This window comes from Scyliorhinus torazame, chromosome 18 (assembly GCF_047496885.1).
Source record: "Scyliorhinus torazame isolate Kashiwa2021f chromosome 18, sScyTor2.1, whole genome shotgun sequence".
NCBI classification, from domain to species: domain Eukaryota; kingdom Metazoa; phylum Chordata; class Chondrichthyes; order Carcharhiniformes; family Scyliorhinidae; genus Scyliorhinus; species Scyliorhinus torazame.
The window spans coordinates 135878179-135901117 of record NC_092724.1 but is presented as its reverse complement, the minus strand read 5'-3'; the positions used below and the strand labels follow the sequence as shown (position 1 = coordinate 135901117).

Below are 22939 nucleotides of genomic sequence, written 5' to 3'. Positions count from 1 at the left end.
GAGGAGCAGACAGGGTTTGTAAAGGTAGGCAGTTGTCAGCCAATGTTTGGAGACTGCTTCATGTTGTTTCGCCCCGTCTCCTGCCCCTTAGCTGGAGGTGATTATTTAATTGAATGTAGAAAAGGCGTTTGCTCGGGTGGAGAGGAGTTATTTGTTTGAAATCCGTGGGAGGTTTGGCTTTGGGCCTAGTTCTATAGCTTAGATCCAGCTCTTATATAGGGCTCCTACCGTGAGCGTTCATATGAATGCATTGAGTTTGAAGTGAAGCAGATGCCCTTGACTTTGCATCGCTAACAGCCCAAAGGCAATTTCTGTTTGGATTGAAATCTTTGGTCCCACTTAACCCTGGCATGGTTAAGTGACCTGGTGGAGTTTTATCCTGAGAGGGTCGATGGAAAGGTTCTTCCGTCAGCCATTCATTTCCTACTTCAAGGAGCTGGTCACCGTCAGCTGTTAAGGAGCGGGGGGGGGGGGGGGGGGGGGGGGGGGGTCGTAGGGATCTAGGGAATTGGTTTTTGTTCTTTTGGGGTTTGGCTTTGGGAGACGGGAGGTTGAAATATTGTAATTGTCGCATGAGTATGGTTGTGCTGGTGTTATATTGGAAAAAACTTTATGAATAAAAATATTTTTAAAAAGACAAAACTGGCGACGAGGATTCAGGCCATAAACAATCTTCGCCGAAGGGGTCATAAGAAAATCATCACTGCCACTTGGGTTGAAAACCATCGACGAATTTGTGGAAAGTGTAAAAAATAGAAAACCGTTCAGATCGTAAAGAGGCGCCGGCGAGTCAATCGATCAATAGCGACAGCCGCTAAAGCGAAATAATTTTGAAAATTAATTAGGACACAACTGTGAGTTACTGGGGCATATCTTTCAAACAAAAGTTTCAGGAGTTTTTACTGCTTGTAGTGGGTAAAAGATGTGGAGACCGTGCGGGCTGTAAGCAGGCTGCAGGAAAGGGTACCTAGAAGGCTGCTGACTCTGCAACCTACTACTCAGGAACTGATAGTCCAGGCAAGGGAAGAACTAGTTTGCTTGTGGGCATGGAAATTGTTTGCTTTATGGAAATAATCGGAAGGGAGAAAGGCTGAATAAGCACAGATTAGGGAACCGGGATCCGAAAAACAGCAAGAAAAAGTGGCGCCATGGACACGTTTGACGAGGATTATGAGATGTGGACTTCTTATGAGGCAAGGTTCCAATAATATTTTGTAACAAATCAGAAAGAGGCACACCTGCGTGCTGTGACTTTTCTCAGCTCGGTTAGGCGAAACACATTCATGCTGTTACAAAACCTAGTCCACCCAGCCAAACCAGGAGAAAAAAACCTGCAAAGAGTTAATGACAATCTTGGAAGGGCATTTCTCTCCCCGTCCGCTGCTGATGCTGTAAGGATCCAGGGTAAAGCATTTTGCAATTCGTAGCAACAGTACATAAATTAGTCAAGTACTGTGAATTTGGTCACTCACTTGGCGAAACACTTCATAAATGAAGCCGTCCAAAGGAAATTGTTGACTGAAGCTGCATTAACCCTGAAAACTACTGGGGAAATCGCTACTTCCATGGAACTTGCAGCGTCGGAGTAAGGAGAATTGTGGTAAAGTAGGCCACCTCGCCAAGGCATGTTTGTCACACCAACTTTCATCTGCACAAATGAAATGTGCCAAGGGAAACACAGCCATGTCTGTTGGTGGAGTTTATCCGTTAAATGTCAGAAATAAAGACTCACTCGGGGACAGTGTGTCAAATCAGCTTAAAGAATTCAAACTTGATGTCTTGTCAGTTGAATGCTTTTGGGTCTATCCAAAATGTAATGGAAACACCATCAAGGTGGAAGTGGATACAGGAGCTGCAGTATCGCTCATACCTGAGACAATACACAATCAGCAGCACAGTGGTTAGCACTGCTGCTTCACAGCACCAGGGATCCAGGTTCCATTCTGACCTTGGGTGACTGTTTGTGTGGAGTCTCCCCGTGTGTGCGTGGGTTTCCTCCGGATGCTCCAGTTTCCTCCCACAGTCTAAAGTCGTGCAGGTTAGGTGGGTTGGCCAAGCTAAATTGCACCTTCGCGTTCAAAGGTTAGGTGGGGTTACGGGATGGAGCTGGGGAGTGGGTCTGGGAGGGTGCTTTCTCAGAGGGTCAGTGCAGATTCGATGGGTCAAATGGCCTCCTTCTGCACTGTAGGTATTTTATGATTCTATGAGAGGCTAAAACATCTACCTTTACCAACATCAGATGTTTTCTTGAGGACGTACACCTGAGGTTATGCCACTGAAGATTTGCATCAAGATAAATGTGGAAATTTACGGTCAAAAAGAGGTGATGCCCCTCCACATTGTCCAAGGAAACTTGCCAGCCTTGCTTGTTCGATATGGTTGAGGAAGATAAAGCTCCGCTGGACCATCGTGAACCAATTCCAAAATTATATACAACCACTTCGCAATAAGTAAGCAAAGGTATTTGAAGAGTTACTTGGATCCTTGAGTGGAAATCAAACTCAAGACCAAGATAGACAGTGTGCATAAGTGCTTTAAAGTGCATATTATACCCTCTGCCGACCGGCCAAAAGTGGAAGAACTTGAGCGGTTAATTGAGACAGGATGCATTGAGCCTTTTACTGGAAGTGATTGGGCGGCACCAATCGTTCTTGTGTTAAAAAGGGATGGTTCCGGAAGAATATGTGGGGATTTCAAAACCACAATCAACCTAGTATTGTGTAATAACCATTATCCTCGACCACTTATCGAAGATTTATTCGCTGGACTCTCAAGGGGCCAAAGATTTTGCAAAATCGATCTTCCTCCAGCATATCTACAGATGAATGTGGCTGCAAAGTCACAACTGTTACTTACCATCGAGAAACATTGGGGTCTTTTTCATTGTCGGAGATTTTCATTTGGGATAACTTTGGCATCTGCTCTTTTTCGGCGATCCATGAAACAAATTCTGAGTATGCTATTTGGTGTGCAATGTTACCTCTGACATCCATATTACAGGTTTGAATGATGAGGAACATGTCAAGAATTTGGAAACTACTCTTGGACATTTGCAAAATCATAATCTTAGAGTCAAGAAATAAAAGTGAAGCATTCAATCAACTATCTGGGTTATATCATTGATAAAGACGGTTCATGTAAAGAACCAAAGAAGATGGCTGAGATCCTAGAAGCTCCATGTTCACTAAATGTAATGCAGTTGAAGTCATTTTTAGGATTGCTCAATTATTATGGCAAATCCATCTCTAACTTGGCAGTGAGGCTAAAGCCATTACACACTTTGCTTTGTGTCAAACTAGCTTGGCACTAGACCAAAGAATGTGAAAATGCTTATCAAAATGTCAAAGACATTTTAAAGAGTTTGGAATTATTGGTCCATTACGAATATTGTGTTGGATCAGTTGTTGAAGTGTTTTAAAGAAAATCTGTTGGCACTAAAGGAGTAAAGGGGGAGTGGTGTTATGTATTTAAGTAACACAGTTGGCTGGTGAAAGTCATATATTATGCAGTGACAATAACGGAGCGTTTTGCCGGCTTTTGGAGAGTTCACCTGTAAAAGCGACATCTCTGTGGTGAACCACTGTACACCTGTATTAGCGGATGTAAGGTAGGACCTGTACTACAGGTTCGCCGGTAGCCCCTGCCGGCTGTCTCCGCCCAGTAGGAGGAGTATAAATATGCATGTCCTCCATTTAGCTGCCATTTCACCAGCTGCAGCAGGAGGCCACGCATCTGACTGCAATAAAGCCACAGTTGTACCCAACCTTAGTCTTTGTGCAATTGATCGTGCATCAATGTCTTAAACCTTGCACTATGTTTTTACAAACTTAAAGTGTGGAGCCTCTATTTCTTTTTCTCTTTGCAGCAACAACAAATATTTAACAGTACATGTATAATAAATAGATACTTTTCCAAAGGGGTGTTTATATTACAGATGCATGTTGGGTACAGTGCATGTTCAGTACTGCACAATGTACAGTTCTTCCAACCAGTTTCATTCACCAGAGTTGAAAAGGGAATGAACACACAGTTTCCACAGTGATCATGGATCATTTGTTATAATCACTTTGCTTTTATTGTTTCCATTGTCATAACCAGATCTCTGGTGATTTTATTGGGCAGGAATAAGAATGCATTATTAGTTGTTAAAGTGAGAGGGTTGAGCATTCTGTTTGCTGGATATGACACTGGATTGAGCTAAACCTGCACACTGAGAGACACCAAAGCCTTCCACAGAAAGCCTGGCGCAGCAATTGAATAACATTTTACGCTTCAACTTGCTTCGCGTCACAATTTCCGGTCAGTCCTGTGCCTATTGAGCAAGTCTCTGGCAGCACGAGTTTGCTCCCAAATTTACATTCAGAATGATGGAACCTCATTGATATGGGCTGATGTATGCACTGGCTGATTTTACTTGCTGTTGACTGCTGAAGTGACACAACGTCTGCATAATCTACTACTGGAAATAGAATGGTCCCCGAACATTTGTAACCTGCATCAAGGAAGCCCTGATGGAATGGATCCTGATGACTTGTTGGGTTTAAATATCATCTGTTGTGCTGCTGAAATGCAAAGACAAGCACCTTAGAAATTTTGATCTGCTAAGTTAAGTAAAAATGAGTGTTTGTGGATAGGCAGAGAAAGGATCACCTACCAGTCTACTGTGATTACAAGGTCCATTGACCTCAGCTGGAAAGCCTATGAAAGTGTGTGAGATGAGAACAGGATCGGATTCAACTTTGATGTGCCCATGTCAAATATGCTTATTGTAGTCACACTCGAATAAAGATTTGTGTCAAGTCCCGTAGAGCTGCTGGTGTCCATGGTTCCAAATACCAGTGAGAGACAATGTCTGCAGGAGAATAGGTGGGAGACTGTTGGGGCAAAAGATTCAAAGCAATCCCTTAGGCAGATGGAGGGATAAGCAGGTTATCTGACCAACCAACCATGTTTGTATAACAATTTTGTTTATTATTTAATTACATTTTATTCAACAACAACCACGACCATGAACGTCCTTCTGTGTAGTCACTAACTACTGCCTTGAGTTGTTCTTCTACCTCGTTCTGCAAGTTAGTTTGGGATGGGTTTTGCCCACTACTTAGCCCCTTATCAATATCCTGGGGTTAGCATTGATGTAAAACTGAACTGGATCAGCCATCGAAATATTGTGGCTGCGGTCATAGGCTAAGAGTTCTGTGGAGAGTAATTCACCACCTGACTCACCAGAGCCTGTCCACCATCGACAAGGCATGAGTTTGGAGTGTGATGGAATGCTCTCCACTTGTCTGGGTGAATGCAGCTCCAACGACACTCAAGAAGCTCAACACCATCCAAGACAAAGCAGCCCACTTGTTCAGAAAGCCATCCATCATCTTCAACATTCAATCCTTCCGTCACTGACACACAGTGACAACGGTGTGTACCATTAACAAGATGCACTGTAGCAGTTCACCAAGGCTCCTTTAGCAGCAATTTCCAAACCCACGGCCTCTACCACCTGGAAGGACAAGGTCAACAGATGCATGAGAAACACTGCCACCTGCAGGTTCCCCTCACCATCCTGACTTGGAACCATATCACCATTCCTTCACCGTTGCTGGGTCAAAATCCTGGGACTCCTTTCCAAAAAACACTGTAGGTGTACTTGCAGTGGGCAAGAAGGTGGGTCACACCATCTTCTGAAGAGCAGTTAGGGATGGGCAATAAATGCTGGCATTGCCAGCAACACCCACGTTCCATGAATGTCTAAATAAGAAAGAACTTATGTGAAAACTCAAAGATTACATTAAATTAATTTATACTTTACTCTCACATTGTACATCATTAGTATTCACAGGAATTTAATGGAAAAAGTCTCAGATAATTCTGACTTGATTTCAGTTGGTAATTTGAAAAGTGGCATCAACTGCGGTGATGTCCTAAAAACAGAATTTTAATAACGGCATACAGATTCTGGGCAAATTAAATATTTTGCCGTTAAACTGAGACTGCTAAGTCTTATCAGGACTGTACTCCAAAGAGAGAGAAAGCGGTGCAACATGACAAAAAGGATCTTGCGTTAAAATTATCAGGCTGTTGCAGACATCAGCCTTTCTTGAGCTGTCATTTTACCATGAAAAGCCTGAGACAAGTGCTGCCGTGTCAGCAGTTGCATTCAGGCCAAATGATTCTATTCTTTGCGCTGTGCCGGGTGCTTTGTTTAGCATTACAGCATTATTCAACTTTGTGCTGATTGAACCTTGCAATTGTGCGTATGTGTGTGTGTGGCATTATCAAGCTGGGAAATGGAAATTTCCATCCGGTGACAACATAAAAATCTCTGGCCAAATGTGTTAGATATCAAACAAAATGTAGTGTACCACCAACATTGACCTGTGAAGAAGTCCAGCCAGAGAGAAGAACACGTTTGACGGTACCAATCCGACACTTCCTTCGCGCATGCATTCTTATTTTCTCTGGGTTTGTAATGTTCTGAATGGAACAGTTGACTTTACTTTGACATTCCAGTTTTCTACCCAAACTGTCCGGATTTATTGACAAAGGACATTGACAGACAAAAACGTGAGTGGATAACTCGTAGAAAAACATAAACCTTTTTTTTTGTCCCTTTATTCTCACATCAATGGAGATGATGTAGACGAATAACAAGTTTAACATTGGTCAGGACTATTTTATACGTTGATGTGTCATCAATAACCTAGTAGAACCATAGAAAGGTTATCGCACAGGGAAAGGCCATTCAGCCCACGGTGTCTGTGCCGGCTGAAAAAAACTAGTCGCCCATCCTAATTCCCCCTCCAGCATCCAGTCCGTAGCCTCGCAAGTTAGAGTACTTTAAATGTAGATCCAGGTATCTTTTAAAGGAATTGAGGGTTTCTGGCTCAATCACCTATTCAGGCAGCGGATTCCAGACACTTATCACCCTATGGGTGAAAAGGTTTTCCTAATATTCCCTCTAATCCGTCTCCCAATCATCTTAAATCCATGTCCTCTGATAATTGACCTCTCCACAAGAGGAAACAAGTCTACTCTGTTTCAGCCCCTCACGATTTTGTTCGCCTCAATCAAGTCACCCCTCAGCCTCCTCTGTTCTAAGGAAAGGAACCCTAGCCTACCTAATTTTTCCTCATGGCAGCAATTTTCGGGCCCTGGCAACATTTTTGTAAATCTTTTCTGCACTCTCTCCAGAGCAATTGTGTCCTTCCTGTCATGTGGGTGACCAGAACTGCACACAGTAATCCAACTATGACCGAACCAGCATTTTATACAGTTCCAGCATTGATCCCCTTCTTTTGTATTCTGTTCTTCATGAAATAAAGGAAAGCATTCCATATGTCTTCTTTTTTATCACCATATCTTCCGCCCCGCCACCTTCATGGACATGTGAACATGCACCCCAAGGTCTCTTACTTCCCCAACCTCTCTTAATACACTCCTATTTATTGAGTATTTCCTTGCTTTGTTTGCTCTCTCAAAATGCATAGCCTCACACTTCTCTGGATTGAATTCCATTTGCCATTTCCACCCACTAAACTAAAACTTTGATATAATTCTGGAGTCAACAGGTATCCTCTTCACTATTAAATACACGGCCAATTGTTGTGTCATCTGCAAGTCTCCTAATCTTGCCTCCCACATTTGAGTCCAAATCATTAATATGCACCGCAAAACAAATATACATACCACAACACTGAGCTCTGTTGAACTTCACTAATGATGGAGCAATTGGGATTTAAGGCACTGCTCTTACTTGCTGCTGATAAAAATGTTGGTTCAGAAGAGCAATGCTGCAGCATCTTTGATGCTTTGCTCTTCATGTTTAGTTTACTTCACTTAGCTTTGTTTTCCACAAAACACAGAACTGAAAACATTGCGAGCCACTGTACACAGTCAGCACAGAATGCCAGACATAGCAACTGGGTGGTATTTGGATACTGTACAACTATCATGATGTGAGCCTCATTCTTAGCCAGCCAAAAGTGGGCCCAGTAATACTTTGTAAGGTTCATGAAAAATAAGGTCTCCATTGCCACTGAAACAGTAACGGTTACATCAGATGCACTTCACAACATGAAAGTGCATCACATTTAGATGAGGTGCAAGCTATGTACAATCATTTTAAATTTGCTTAGTCTGTGCTTAATAGATCTGACTTCAAATTTGATAATAAACAAGTTATATGAAGTGGGATGATAATCATTTCATGTCACTGTAATGCTCTAAAGAGCCGAGTTCTGCTGAATTTAAATAGACAATTAAAGATTATTAAATTGAAAGTTTTAATGGTAATTTGTCCTCGAGTAATTACCCAATCACCTGCCCACCACCACTTCCCATCTAAAAATCTCACACCATCTTTTTCAATTGCAGCAGAACTCTTTTTTAATACTGAAATCATTCCACATTTCTGATAAATGTTTTCACGAGTGAGCTAATTACATTTAATGATTGACAGCTCTATGAAATTGAGAGCTCAGCTAATTTAAGTTACATTCATAAACATAATTGTATTTAAAGTGTTATGTAAAAGATAGCTGCATTGCAACACGAAAGGAACAGTATAGTTGAATAAAATACCGTGGTTCTGCAACTTACAGTGACCTGCAGATTGGCACAGGTATGGGGGATGACTAGCTATTATCTTGGTAGCTGGAATGAAATTAGTTAAGTTGATCATTTAAGTTTGAATCAGAATGTCACACAATTTAGTTTTCAGAAGTAATTGCAATAAAGTGTTGTAAATGTTCTTGCAGCCAAGCATATAACATGTAAAATCAGTTTCAAAAGGAAGTTGTTTTTATATTTTCAGATTAGCAACAAAGAATTGACTTATTGTTGCAGCTTCTCAACTGTTCCTCACTGTGCCCTTGTGACAGGTCATCGACCGGATTGATTGGAAAGCATTTCTGATGTGAACAAAGAATCCAGTTGTACAGACTTGTCCGTCCAATATAATACATTTTATATATAAAACAGATCAAATAGAACCAATTCAGTTGTAGTCATGGCTACATTTGTGCTTTTGATTGAGGCTTTCTTCTCTGGCCACCTTCCATGATGATTGGAAGAGGTCCATGCAGGTAAAAGATGTGCAAGAAAAAAAAGGAAGACAGAAAACTAGCCAGTCTGTGTCAGTGGCCCATAACTTCCTGGTTCCCCAGTGTTGCATTTAAGGGGTACCCCAAGACACGTTGTGGAATCCCTCTTGGAGGTTCTTGTGTAATGGTTTATCCTTCAATTGCCCAGATGTGTCAACTTCCTTTGGGACAATTGCACTGGCCTGGAAAGCATCCGACGGAAGGGATTTAAAATCGCTAACTTCGGAAGGTTGTTTCTGTCAGTTTTACCCTGATAGACACTACCCCTGCTCGCGACCCGCCCCCCCCCCCCCAACCCAGCCTAAAACACCCCACCCAGTGTAATCCAGTCCGACACCCACCCTCCCAGTGAGATCCGGTGCAAACCCCCCCCTCCAAGTGCGACCCAGAGTTGATGGAAGGGGAGCTTAGCAAGGACGATGGTGGAACAGCAATGACGGGCGTTTTGGTGGGTTATTATGGAGGCACAACAGAAATTCATCCCAAGTCGGAGGAAGCATGCTCGAGGGAGGACAAGGAAACCGTGGCTGACAAGGGAAGTCAAGGACAGTATAAAAGAAAAAGAAAAAGCATACAATGTGGTGAGGATTTGTGGGAAACCAGAGAATTGGGAAGCATTTAAAAGCAAGCAGAGGACAACTAAAAAAGTAATAAGGTCAGAAGATTAAATATGAGCGTAAGCTAGCTAGTAATATAAAAGACGATTGCAAGAGTTTTTGCTTCGATATATAAAAGGTAAGAGAGGGGCAAGAATAGACATTGGACTACTGAAAAATGAGGCTGGAGAAGTAGTAATGGGTAATGGGGAACAAAGAAATTACAGAGGAACTGAATAGGTACTTTGCATCAGTCTTCATGGTGGAAGACACCAGTGTCATACCAGAACTTCAAGAGAGTCAGGGGGCAGAGGTGAGTGTAGTGGCCATCACTAAGGAGAATGTGCTGGGGAAGCTAAAAGGTCTGATGTTGGATAAATCACCTTATGGACTGTACCCCAGGGTTCAGAAGGTAGTAGCTGAGGAGATTGCGGAGGCATTGATGGTGATCTTTCAGGAATCATTGGATTTAAATCACAACCTTCGGATGGCTCCTAGACGGATTGTTTGATCAATAGTTACGACTAGGGGCTTTTCACAGTAACTTCATACTTGTGACAATAAAAGTATATTATTGGGCAGCACGGTAGCATTGTGGATAGCACAATTGCTTCACAGCTCCAGGGTCCCAGGTTCGATTCCGGCTTGGGTCACTGTCTGTGCGGAGTCTGCACATCCTCCCCGTGTGTGCGTGGGTTTCCTCAGGGTGCTCCGGTTTCCTCCCACAGTCCAAAGATGTGCGGGTTAGGTGGATTGGTCATGATAAATTGCCCTTAGTGTCCAAAATTGCCCTTAGTGTTGGGTGGGGTTACTGGGTTATGGGGATAGGGTGGAGGTGCTGAACTTGGGTAGGGTGCTCTTTCCAAGAGCCAGTGCAGACTCGATGGGCCAAATGGCCTCCTTCTGCACTGTAAATTCTATGATAATCTATGATGAAAATCCTAACTGCTCCCTCTGACACTCCCCTGCCACCTGGAAACCCCCTCCCCCATCCCTCAACCCCCGTATCAACTCTCCCCCTCAACCACACAGGAAATCCCATGACTAGTACCCAAGGCCCGGACCAACACCCCCACACCCGGACTGCCCAACTCCCCACCCCAAATTTTAACCAACTACCTGACAAACATACCTTTTCCCTGGCTTGAAAATGGCTGGACCTCTAAGCACACCTGATTTATGGCAGCAGGTGCATAAAAAGGGGGCTTGGCACCTTTTGTCCGATTTTTCAGCGTTTGACTGAAGGCCTCAGGAGCGAACTGCCCTGCACAGTTCTCCCCCACCTGAGTCGTAAGGTCGGGCGAGATAGCATCAAAATAATTTCAAGCTAAGAAAGTAGGAATGCGACTCTACCCCTCCCCAGAAGTTCCTGATGCAAGATAAAATGTTTCTTCATTATATAACATTATGGAGATAATCTATTTCTATGTGTGATAGATGCAAGAGCATTCATCAGAACTCTTATCACATTGGTATAAAATATTTTTGTTTAGTATTTTACATCAAATATATTTGAATATGCTAAGATTCTAAATGAACAATTAAGTGAGAAATTCTATCACATTTTGGAAGTTTGATAGTTTTTCCTTACACTTTGTTGAAATTCTGATCCAAGCAGAAAATAAATTAAGATGCAGATGGTTAGGTGTTTAATATTCAACCCCCACAATTTTCTTGGAGTTGGGCCAGCTTTTAAAGGATGTGTGGTTCATGGCTCCTCAGAGGCGTCATGAACCACACTCTGGATGAGGGATCTTTTTGAAAGGTAATTTCCGGAGTTCTTACCCATCACCTCCATGCCAAAAAATATCCCTCTACCCAACTCCATGACCACTCATACCCTTCATGGCCCTCCATCCATCACCGCCTTGGCCCCTTAATACCCTCTATGCCAATCTGTGGTACCTCCATGCATATTCATCCATTATATACTCAAAACTGAGCCAATGAATCCTATTGAAACAATGACATGTGTGGGGGAAAATCATTCATTCATAACTTTCTATGTTTTAAAAAACCTTATTTTCGCTACAGCCCTATAAAAGTATAAACAGCAGAAACTCATTATGTGTGAGCCCAGACATCTGTTGAAACAACTGGCTCCCAGGGAAAACATTGCTTGATTGACAGCACTTGCTCTGTGATCTATTCTGTCTATTACACAATGTTTATTTACACAAAGTAAATAGATTTCAAGTCCTTATAATTTCTTATACTAATGTATTAAATGGTCTAGGTGATTGACATTTTTATAGGGTTGCACCAAGAATATTTTTTTTGAGAAGGTAACACAGAATTACTTTTTTAAAAACCTTTTCATATATGCTCTCTTTACTGTAGGCTTCATTGGTTCTGTTCAGAGTATATTGTGGGTGGATGGGAATGGAAGTGCCACAGGTTTGCACAGAGGATATAAGGGAACATGGGGGGTGGATAGAGCGGCATAACTTGCCACTGAGGATATGAGGGGCAATGGGAGTTTAATTGGGGGCATGAAATGGCATCGATGGGGGATGGGGAGTGTGTGGCGGTTGAGAGGGGCTAGAGGATTGTTCTATGTTTTACTGCCATCATTACAACTGGGACAAAGTCCCAGAGCACCAAAGTGGCCCTTTCAAACATCCCACCAAGGCATTTGGCAGCCCCAGTGGTGCCCTCTGACCTTCTTCCAGGGATGGCACGCCCGACTGCAGTTGACACCTGCTGCAGTTAACATCCATCCCTCGAGAACGAAAATCCCATTTTTGCTGTTTCTCCTAAGGTGATTAGGGCAAGTCGGAAATCTCTCAACTCCTGCTACTAGTCTATAGAATGAAAATCCAGCTCAATGTCTCTATGATTTCTGACCATTATGTGCAGAAAGAACTTAACTGTCTTAAAAGACAACATGGAAAGATTTTATTTTTTGCAAGCCTTCCCATTTTTCATTCATCCCCCATTTGTCCCAACAGAGCTATTACAATGGAAAACACACTCGTCATCCTGTCGACAGTGGCCCCTGACACAGGAAGATACTACGTCCAGGCGGTAAATGACAAAAATGGAGAAAACAAAACCAGCCAGCCCATCACCTTGACTGTGGAAAGTAAGTGACCTAGATGCTGAAAGTAATTTGTGAATGGTGAATATTCATCAGTCAGTGCAATGATGAATGAAAAGTATTTCAGAAACCAGCACAACATCTACATGAAACGAATGCTAAGCTCACAGTATGTTACACAGAAGCCCATGTCAAGCATATGTCAAGAATCCTGCAATAAAATATTGCCTCAGGCCAAACCTAATCAATATGCCACATGATGAATGAAATCTTAAAATGAAAAAGTCAATGCCAAGTGACACCTAATATAAGAATTCACTACTAAACCAAAAGTAAGAAATGAATCTGTTATCAAGAGGTGATATTTGTCATTAATCAACCTTGCATTAATATCTCTGTCATTGATCTACACATGCAAGATAGCGACTCTTTGATGTGGAACTAAAAAATGACTTCCATTCTCCAAATAATGCATAAATATTGACTGACAATGGGATATTTAGAGATGGTATTTTATAATATAGTCATCAAAATCAACTTGATGATCTCAATTTTTTGCATAAATTGCATTAACATGAAGAGCATAATCAACTTATTGTTAACATCATACTGCCTGTACCAGAGGATGAATAATTTATCTGAGCTTTCTGTTATCCTCATGTAATTTAAATAGTTTCTATCCTTTTGCTTCATATACATGCTTTCATGCAGCCTTTAACGCAACACTATCCTCTTAATAATCAGTGCTATTCGTGGTGTTTTACCATAAATCAATAAGTAGTGCAATGAGGCATTTCAGAACCCTGTGTTCTGTTAATTAAAGTGGCCAACTCCCCACTGTTAAGTTATAGATGAGGAACAGGAAATTGAGCAACAGCCTAGCGATTATGGATAATGAAAAATCAGTTCATCCTGAGCCAAGTACGTAACTCCATAGGTGGAATATGAAACAACTATTGACAGACAGGATTGAGGTAATACTCCCAAAAGAATTTAGTTTTATGCACCATTTTGATTTACGTTTATTGACAAAATTAAAGTTTTTTGTGAATGACCACAGTTTCCCTTTTTGATAGATGGGACTATAATATATAATCATTTTTACCTATTTCAGGATTATCTTTCCCCAATAAACCAGCACAGACGTTTTTGTTTAAATTTTAAATGAAACTGGATTAAAATTTACGGAACAGGAGAAAGGAGTGTTGAAGATTTAATTTCTTCCATTGTGATTTTGCTTTGATCTGGAGGTGTAGCCCCCAGATTTACTTTGCAGAATAATAAGCCTGCCCCTTTTGAGAGATCCAGTGTGGAATATGTTCGTAATTAGCATGAGAAATGAAGTCTGAAAAGCTTGCATTCAGTGTACTACTTTCTTCTATCATTGGGGCGATTGTTCGGCTCAGTTAAGCCTGGTGGAAATTCCGCTATGTTGGGGAAATTCCAGAACGGACCCAAAACGGGATTTGCACCGGGCACCAAACAATTCCCGATTCTCCTGGTCCGCTCTAATTTACGTGATTTGCTTCACGTCCTCACATGGTGTGAGCCAGGTTAGCATATTTAAGTCCTCCTTTAAATATGCATGATCTGTTTGAAGCCAGATTCTCCCGACTCCTGCAATTTTCCCACCCGTCGGCGCAGCATGAATCCGGCGCGAATCACTACTGGCCTCTGCAAACAGAGACCAGACGTGATGACCATGCCGGGGGGGGGGGGGGGGGGGGGGGGGGTGCTCATAGGCCATTGTAGGCCCCGAGTAGTCGGGGACATGGCACCTGGAAGTGCCAGCCTGGCAGTATCAGCCTGGCACTGTCACATCGTCACCATCAAGGGGCGGGGCCTGAAGGGGTGGTGCCTGAAGGGGCATTAAAATGAAGGCATTTGACGACTCCATAGCGGGATCTCACTTACCTCAGGGGGCAGGTAAGGCTCTGCTCCGGGCGATTGGGGGGACATGATGCTGGTAATTGGGGTGTGGTCTTTGCTGGCAAGAAGGGGGGGGGTGTCTTTACTGTTGAGAAGAGGGTTTTTTGCTGCCGAGAGGTGCGGGGCTAGAGCGTTAGTTTGAGATTGGGACATTCTTTAAAAACGTCGGCGGGAATTGCACCTCGTTTCCCACCGAAGACCACACTTAGAAATCTTTTGGGAGAATTGCGCCCACAGTGTTTTGTTATATAGGATGCGATTTAATGAAAAAAATACAAAGTTGTGGGCGGGTTTGACAGGGCTTTTCCAGCGCTTGTAGCACCGAGAACACCCCGCTATGGAATAGGACTGTCATTTTTTCAGGCCTCGGTGGGGCCGCATTTGCCTTCTTTTCTGCCTTCATTTTTAAATGGTGCCCCAATCTCTTGATCCTCCAACGTCACCCCGAACCCTCCCAATGACCCAACCTACCTGTTTGGGGGGTCCTCAAGCCCTCACACCCCACCTCATAAGGACAGGTCACTCCTGGGACCAATCCCCGGCCCCAGCAAAATGCACCCGGGTGGCACTGCCAGGGTACAAGGCTGGCAGTGCAAATGTGTCCAGGCAGCATCAGCAGTGTCAGGGTGCCACACGGCCCAGAGGCCAGCCACCCGGTGGCATCCGATCACCTGTGAGACCCCCTCCCCCATCCAAGTGTTGTTCCACCTGGTCCCTGTTTGTGGAGACCAGTGCTAAATGACGCCATAATGGGGTCTCCTTGGTGAGGCAATTAGACCCCGGGGGGGGCTGGTTAGCTCTAGCGGAGACATATTTAAGTGTGCCTAACTAAATACTTAAATATGCCAACTTAGGTTACGCCCATTGTGGGAGGGATCCAGCTCGTGAGATCTAGTGGGATCTCGCGAGGCGTGTCGAGCCGGGTAAAGCGTGCAAGAGGCCACTCACAAGATTTACCATAACACCTCCAGAGTAGTGCGCGACCATAATTTATTTTTACTTAGATTGGATTGCAATGTGCTTTTATTTTAGTTTAACAAAGAACAAAGAAAAGTACAGCAGAAGAACAGGCCCTTCGGTTCTCCAAGCTTGCGCCGACCATGCTGCCCATCTAAACTAAAATCTTCCACACTTCCGGGGTCCGTAATCCTCTATTCCCATCCTATTCATGTATTTGTCAAGATGCCCCTTAAACGTCACTACCGTCCCTGCTTTCATCATCTCCTCCGGCAGCAAGTTCCAGGCATCCAATGTGTAAAAAACTTGCCTCGTACATCTCCTCTAAACCTTGCCCCTCTCACCGTAAACCTATGCCCCCTAGTAATTGACCCCTCTACCCTGGGAAAAAGCCTCTGACGATCCACCATGTCTATGCCCCTCATAATTTTGTAGACCTCTATCAGGTCGCCCCTCAACCTCCTTCGTTCCAGTGAGAACAAACCAAGTTTATTCAATCGCTCCTCATAGCTTATGCCCTCCATACCAGGCAACATTCTGGTAAATCTCTTCTGCACCCTCTCTAAAGCCTCCACATCCTTCTGGTAGCGTGGCGACCAGAATTGAACACTATACTCAAGTGTGGCCTAACTAAGGTTCTATACAGCTGCAACATGACTTGCCAATTTTTATACTCAATGCCCCGGCCAATGAAGGCAGGCGTGCCGCATGCATTCTTGACTACCTTCTCCACCTGTGTTGCCCCTGTCAGTGACCTGTGGACTGTACACCAAGATCTCTCTGACTGTCAATACTCTTGAGGGTTCTATCATTCACTGTATATTCTCTACCTGTATTAAACCTTCTAAAATGCATTACCTCACATTTGTCCGGATTAAACTCCATCTGCCATCTTGCTGCCCAAGTTTCCAAACAATCTAAATCCTGCTGTATCCTCTGACAGTCCTCATTGCTATCCGTAATTCCACCAACCTTTGCGTCGTCCTTTGCAAACTTACTAATCAGACCAGTTACATTTTCCTCCAAATCATTGATATATACTACGAACAGCAAAGGTCCCAGCACTGATCCCTGCGGAACACCACTAGTCACAGCCCTCCAATCAGAAAAGCACCCTTCCATTGCTATTCTCTGCCTTCTATGACCTAGCCAGTTCTGTATCCATCTTGCCAGCTCGCCTCTGATCCCGTGTGACTTCACCTTTGGTACCAGTCTGCCATAAGGGACCTTGTCAAAGGCCTTACTGAAGTCCATATAGACAACATCCGCTGCCCTACCTGCATCAATCATCTTTGTGACCTCCTCGAAAAACTCTTATCAAGTTAGTGAGACATGACCTCCCCTTCACAAAACTGTGCTGCCTCTCGCTCATACTTTATTTAAAACTTCTTCTCATGGCAAAAGTGAAGATTTCATACATGGGCAGGAAATCTAAGGGTAATGAAAATGAAGTAAGGTTGTTTGAAGGATGTAAACGTTTTCACTTTATCCCCTCTCACACACTGAAAAAGATGTGTGTGGAGATACTTTCATCTCCCAGTGTCACTGCTAATACCCAGTTTATACTAGAAGCAAGATGTGAAACTATTGTTGTAGCAAGAAAAACATATTCCCGTTTTTGAGTAATCATTGATAAAGGATACTACCATACTCGAGAAAATAGTGAGGTCAGGGGAGAAATATATTCTTTCATTGTTGTGCAGATTTTATTTTTCTTGTCATCTGATTTCAATGAAAAACAGACGAAGTTCGAATCAATTACATGTATTTCAAATGAAATGTATTGTAAATGAAAGAATAGTAATCTAGGTAGTAATCAATACAAATATTTTATTAATGTAGTGGTGCTACTACAATGTTGACTTTCAAATTGATTGCATATATGCAGTATTACTTCGGCTTTTTAACCAACCAGGTTGACTACATTTCAGTAGTTATGACATTTACTTTAGCCCTTGGCTTACAAATCTCAAAGCACAAAATGAGGTGAAGAATTCCTGCCTGTTCCTTGTACTCTTCACTAAGTTATGAATTTTAAAGAGCTCTGAGCTGGTCTCCAGATTTCAAATGATCCTGTCAGCTTCCTGCAGAATTTAATTTGCAGTAAATCTCCACAGACCGACATAACGGTTTAGTATTTAAGGGTTGTTCAGACAAATCTGCGCCAGCCAAAGTTCATCCCGTCTAAAGACATCATTTGTTTTTTGTTGTTAAGTATTTAGTAACTGCGATGCACAGAAGAATCTTCCATTAACGTTCTTCCAACCTGAGGAAAGTTTTATAAAGTGTACGTCAATCTGGAAAATCAGTACCAGTTGACAGGGCCCCAAGAATGCCAGCAACTCAAAAGTGCCCATGAATAAAAGATAAGATGGGAATTCAAGTGTATTTCTGAAAGTATAGCTGGTAACTTTAAAATTTGAATACACCGAATATGTCATGAAGTAACTGTCGGCCTAGAAAGGAATGCAAGTATTGCACAAGATTCTCTTCTCTCTCATCAGAGTGCCACTGCTTGTGATGATATGCATAAAGCAATTCTGTAGATAATGTTACACACGGCCTCTGACCATCAGGTGGCAGTGTAAACCCACCTCGTGACCCTGTGTCTGGGAAGTTGGGAGTAAGTCGAGTTGGTGGATAGACGTATTTTGCAGTAGCCCTATAATAGTTAGTTAGTGTTAGTAGTTTGTTATTTTATTCATTCTAGTTATTTTTTCCACGCAGTTGTTTCACAATAAATTATTTAAACTAGATGTTCTGTCGTGCATCATTCATATCGGCCAGTCTACAGAACATGACGCAGCTGACTTATTTTTCTCTCTTCTCTCCAAAGTTGCCTTAAGCATGTGCTCTTTCCTTCCACCACCGATGTACCCACCAACATGCTACTGGGTTCACCAGCACCCGAGTTTCAAATGGTGCTGCTGGTTTGTTCTTGCTCAATAAATGCGGCAGCTGGCTTTTGTTTCCTTCCTCGACTGGTCTCGGTTTCTTTTCTCGGTGGATACTGCATCTGGTTTCTCTCGCACTTCAAGTGATGCAACTTAATGTGTCAGCTGTAACTCAGTGGAAACAGTCTTGCCTCTGAGACAGAAGGTTCATGTCCAGTTCAAGTGTCTTCAGCACACAATTGAGACTGACGTTTCATAGAATTTACAGTGCAGAAAGAGGCCATTCGACCCATCGAGTCAGCACCGGTTCTTGGAAAGAGCACCCTACCCAAGGTCACCCTATCCCCATAACCCAGTAACCCCACCCTAAGGGCAATTTTGGACACTAAGGGTAATTTAGCATGGCCAATCCACCTAACCTGCACATCTTTGGACTGCGGGAGGAAACCGGAGCACCCGGAGGAAACGCACGCATACACAGGGAGGATGTGCAGACTCCGCACAGACAGTGACCCAAGCCGGAATCGAACCTGGGACCCTGGAGCTGTGAAGCAATTGTGCTATCCACAATGCTACCGTGCTGTTTCCATGCAGTACTGCATTGTCTGACGTTCCAGTTTTCAGAAGAGAAATTAGACTGAGACCACACCTCCCCTACAGAATTGTAGTTGGCTCATAGTTGTCCCTTGTAAGGATTAAGGATTAATTTTGTGTAATATGCTAGAAAAAGAAAAGGAAGAAAAAAGCTGAAATTACCATGATGTCCATTGTATGATGCCATAACCCTGTATCTTCATGTCACCTACACCAATGCAGAGGTAAACTGGCATATGCTTGTGAATAGACCTCTTAGGTAGGGAATATTGTGTGGCACAATGAGATACACTGAATTGGGAGAAAATAACTTACAAATCACAGGAAATGGAAGAAAATGCAGCTTGTTTATTGACCCACTGCCCCTTCAGAGACCCCTAAATAGGGGGACGCCCAGAGACCCCCTAAATAAGGGAAACCCCCTCACACAGACCCTCTAAATAGGTGGAACACCCACAAATGTACCCTAAGTAGGGAGACGCCCCCCAGAAATGAGATCCCTGTCAGGGACCAACCCCCCACCCCCTCCCGAAATGAGTCCCTGTCAGGAAGCTAGAGAGCTGTTCAGACAGAGGCAGTGAGAAGAATCAATGTTGTTACACTCACCTGGGTATGCACCTGTTGGCTCAGGCAGAGGAAGCATCACGTGTCAATTCCTATAAAGAGAAACCAGTGACCTATGTTTAAACCCCTAAGATCCTTGAGCTGCAAGCCATTCATTCATTTCCCTTAGTGGGCTGTGATTGACAGCTTCCAAACTCACAGCTGTTTCATTCATCTTCCTTCATGGATCAGTAAATCTGAAATGCTCTAACCACAATGTTTACAAACATCAACCACTTCAAAGAGAGTTACATGCATTCCAATTATCCCCCCTTCACGCTTGAGTGAATTTGAAGTGCTCAACTTAAAATAGACAAGGCGTACCCCTATTTAGGGGGGGCTATGAGGAATGACACCCTATTTGGGGGGTCTCTGAGTGGTCCCTATTCAGCAGGTTTCTGGGAGTCCATTAAATTGTTTATTGACTCACCTGCTCCTCCAGAGCTCCCCTAAATAGGGGGACCCCACAGATACCCCTAAATAGGGACCCCCCCCCACCGAGACCCCCAAATTAGTGACAACACCCACAGAGGAGACCTAAGTATGGAGACCTCCCCCATATTTCTTAGGGGGTGTCTGTGGGGGGGGGGGGTCTCTTTATTGAGAGGGTCTCTGTGGAGGACCCCCTAGTAGGGGTCTCTCTGGGGGGGGTCTCTTTATTTAGGGCATCTTGAGGGGGTGGGGGGGTCTGATTCCAGTCGGGTGGTTAGGTCTGGCATTGTGGGGTGGGGGAGGGTGGCCCTTGAATGGACTTTGGGGGCAACTCCCTTAAGGAGTTCAAGAACAAAGAACAAAGAAATGTACAGCACAGGAACAGGCCCTTCGGCCCTCCAAGCCCGTGCCGACCATGCTGCCCGACTAAACTAAAATCTTCTACACTTCCTGGGTCCGTATCCTTCTATTCCCATCCTATTCATATATTTGTCAAGATGCCCCTTAAATGTCCCTATCGTCCCTGCTTCCACTACCTCCTCCGGTAGCGAGTTCCAGGCACCCACTACCCTCTGCGTAAAAAACTTGCCTCGTACATCTACTCTAAACCTTGCCCCTCTCACCTTAAACCTATGCCCCCTAGTAATTGACCCCTCTACCCTGGGGAAAAGCCTCTGACTATCCACTCTGTCTATGCCCCTCATAATTTTGTATACCTCTATCAGGTCTCCCCTCAACCTCCTTCGTTCCAGTGAGAACAAACCGAGTTTATTCAATCGCTCCTCATAGCTAATGCCCTCCATACCAGGCAACATTCTGGTAAATCTCTTCTGCACCCTCTCTAAAGCCTCTACATCCTTCTGGTAGTGTGACGACCAGAATTGAACACTATACTCCAAGTGTGGCCTAACTAAGGTTCTATACAGTTGCAACATGACTTGCCAATTCTTATACTCAATGCCCCGGCCAATGAAGGCAAGCATGCCGTATGCCTTCTTGACTACCTTCTCCACCTGTGTTGCCCCTTTCAGTGACCTGTGGACGTGTACTCCTAGATCTCTTTGACTTTCAATACTCTTGAGGGTTCCACCATTCACTGTATATTCCCTACCTGCATTAGACCTTCCAAAATGCATTACCTCACATTTGTCCGGATTAAACTCCATCTGCCATCTCTCCGCCCAAGTCTCCAGACAATCTAAATCCTGCTGTATCCTCCGACAGTCCTCATCGCTATCCGCAATTCCACCAACCTTTGTGTCGTCTGCAAACTTACTAATCAGACCAGTTACATTTTCCTCCAAATCATTTATATATACTACAAAGAGCAAAGGTCCCAGCACTGATCCCTGTGGAACACCACTGGTCACAGCCCTCCAATTAGAAAAGCACCCCTCCATTGCTACTCTCTGCCTTCTATGGCCTAGCCAGTTCTGTATCCACCTTGCCAGCTCACCCCTGATCCCGTGTGACTTCACCTTTTGTACCAGTCTACCATGAGGGACCTTGTCAAAGGCCTTACTGAAGTCCATATAGACAACATCTACTGCCCTACCTGCATCAATCATCTTAGTGACCTCCTCGAAAAACTCTATCAAGTTAGTGAGACACGACCTCCCCTTCACAAAACCGTGCTGCCTCTCACTAATACGTCCATTTGCTTCCAAATGGGAGTAGATCCTGTCTCGAAGAATTCTCACCAATAATTTCCCTACCACTGAAGTAAGGCTCACCGGCCTGTAGTTCCCGGGATTATCCTTGCTACCCTTCTTAAACAGAGGAACAACATTGGCTATTCTCCAGTCCTCCGGGACATCCCCTGAAGACAGCGAGGATCCAAATATTTCTGTCAAGGCCTCAGCAATTTCCTCTCCAGCCTCCTTCAGTATTCTGGGGTAGATCCCATCAGGCCCTGGGGACTTATCTACCTTAATATTTTTTAAGACACTAACACCCTTTAAGAGTTACCCCCTTGATCCACCACATCAGAGTCATGCTGGGAAACACCAGTCGTAAATCCCACTCATGTGATTCCCAGTCCAGAGGACTGGAGAATCAGGCAAGCCAGGAGAATATGGAACCCGGCCCTGACCCATTTGCATCCTCCCGCTGGAGTGTGGGCGGGAACCCTGTTCCTGCCACCAGAGGGGGGCCGGAAGGCACCAATCCCGTTTTTACCTCGCCACATCGGGAACCCCGGCCATTGTTGTGGTTCAGTAATCCTGATTCCATAGGGGGGCAGATGGGGGTGAGCTCCTGCATGGTTTCTAGCCTTGGTGCAATAGTAACTGCATTGTTTCCTTTCTCTCAGGTAAGATTTTCCCTGAATCCATAGTGGTGTCCACACCCTGAGAATCTGGAAGCAGTTGAGGCAGCATTTTAAGCTCTACCCCAGGTCTTCGTTAGCCCCATCTGCAATCATCACCTTTTTCTGCCAGCGGGTTTGGACTCAACATTTAAGTCAAGGGAGGAGAGGGGTTTGGAGAGGTTTCGAGACCTGTTTGTGGAGGGGAGGTTTGCCAGTTTTCAGGAGCTGATCGAGAAATTCCAACTGTCTAGTTCCAGTCTTTTTAGATACTTTCTGATTTTCGATTTTTTTTTTTGTGCAAGGGTTTTCCCTCTTTTCCCTTGGCATCACCGTCTTCCCTGTTGAAGAGGATTTTGTCTTCTTCCGGGTCTGCTGATGGACCATTTGGGGCATATAAGGCCATATCCTCTCAGCGGAGTCACCACCGTTGAGTGAGTTGTGTGCTAAATGGGTGGGTGAGTTGGGTCCCATTCTGGATGAGGTAT

At 43.9% G+C, this 22939-nt stretch overlaps 1 protein-coding gene across 4 annotated transcripts in view; it reads left to right on the top strand.

The window, feature by feature from the left end:
- Positions 1–22939, top strand: part of sdk2b (sidekick cell adhesion molecule 2b) — a 1174030-nt gene that overhangs the window by 687536 nt on the left and 463555 nt on the right. For all 4 annotated transcript variants that reach the window (XM_072483445.1, XM_072483444.1, XM_072483443.1 and 1 more), the window contains one exon: positions 12649–12782. In XM_072483445.1, the coding sequence (XP_072339546.1) occupies positions 12649–12782 (134 nt within the window). The remainder of the gene's footprint in view (positions 1–12648; positions 12783–22939) is intronic.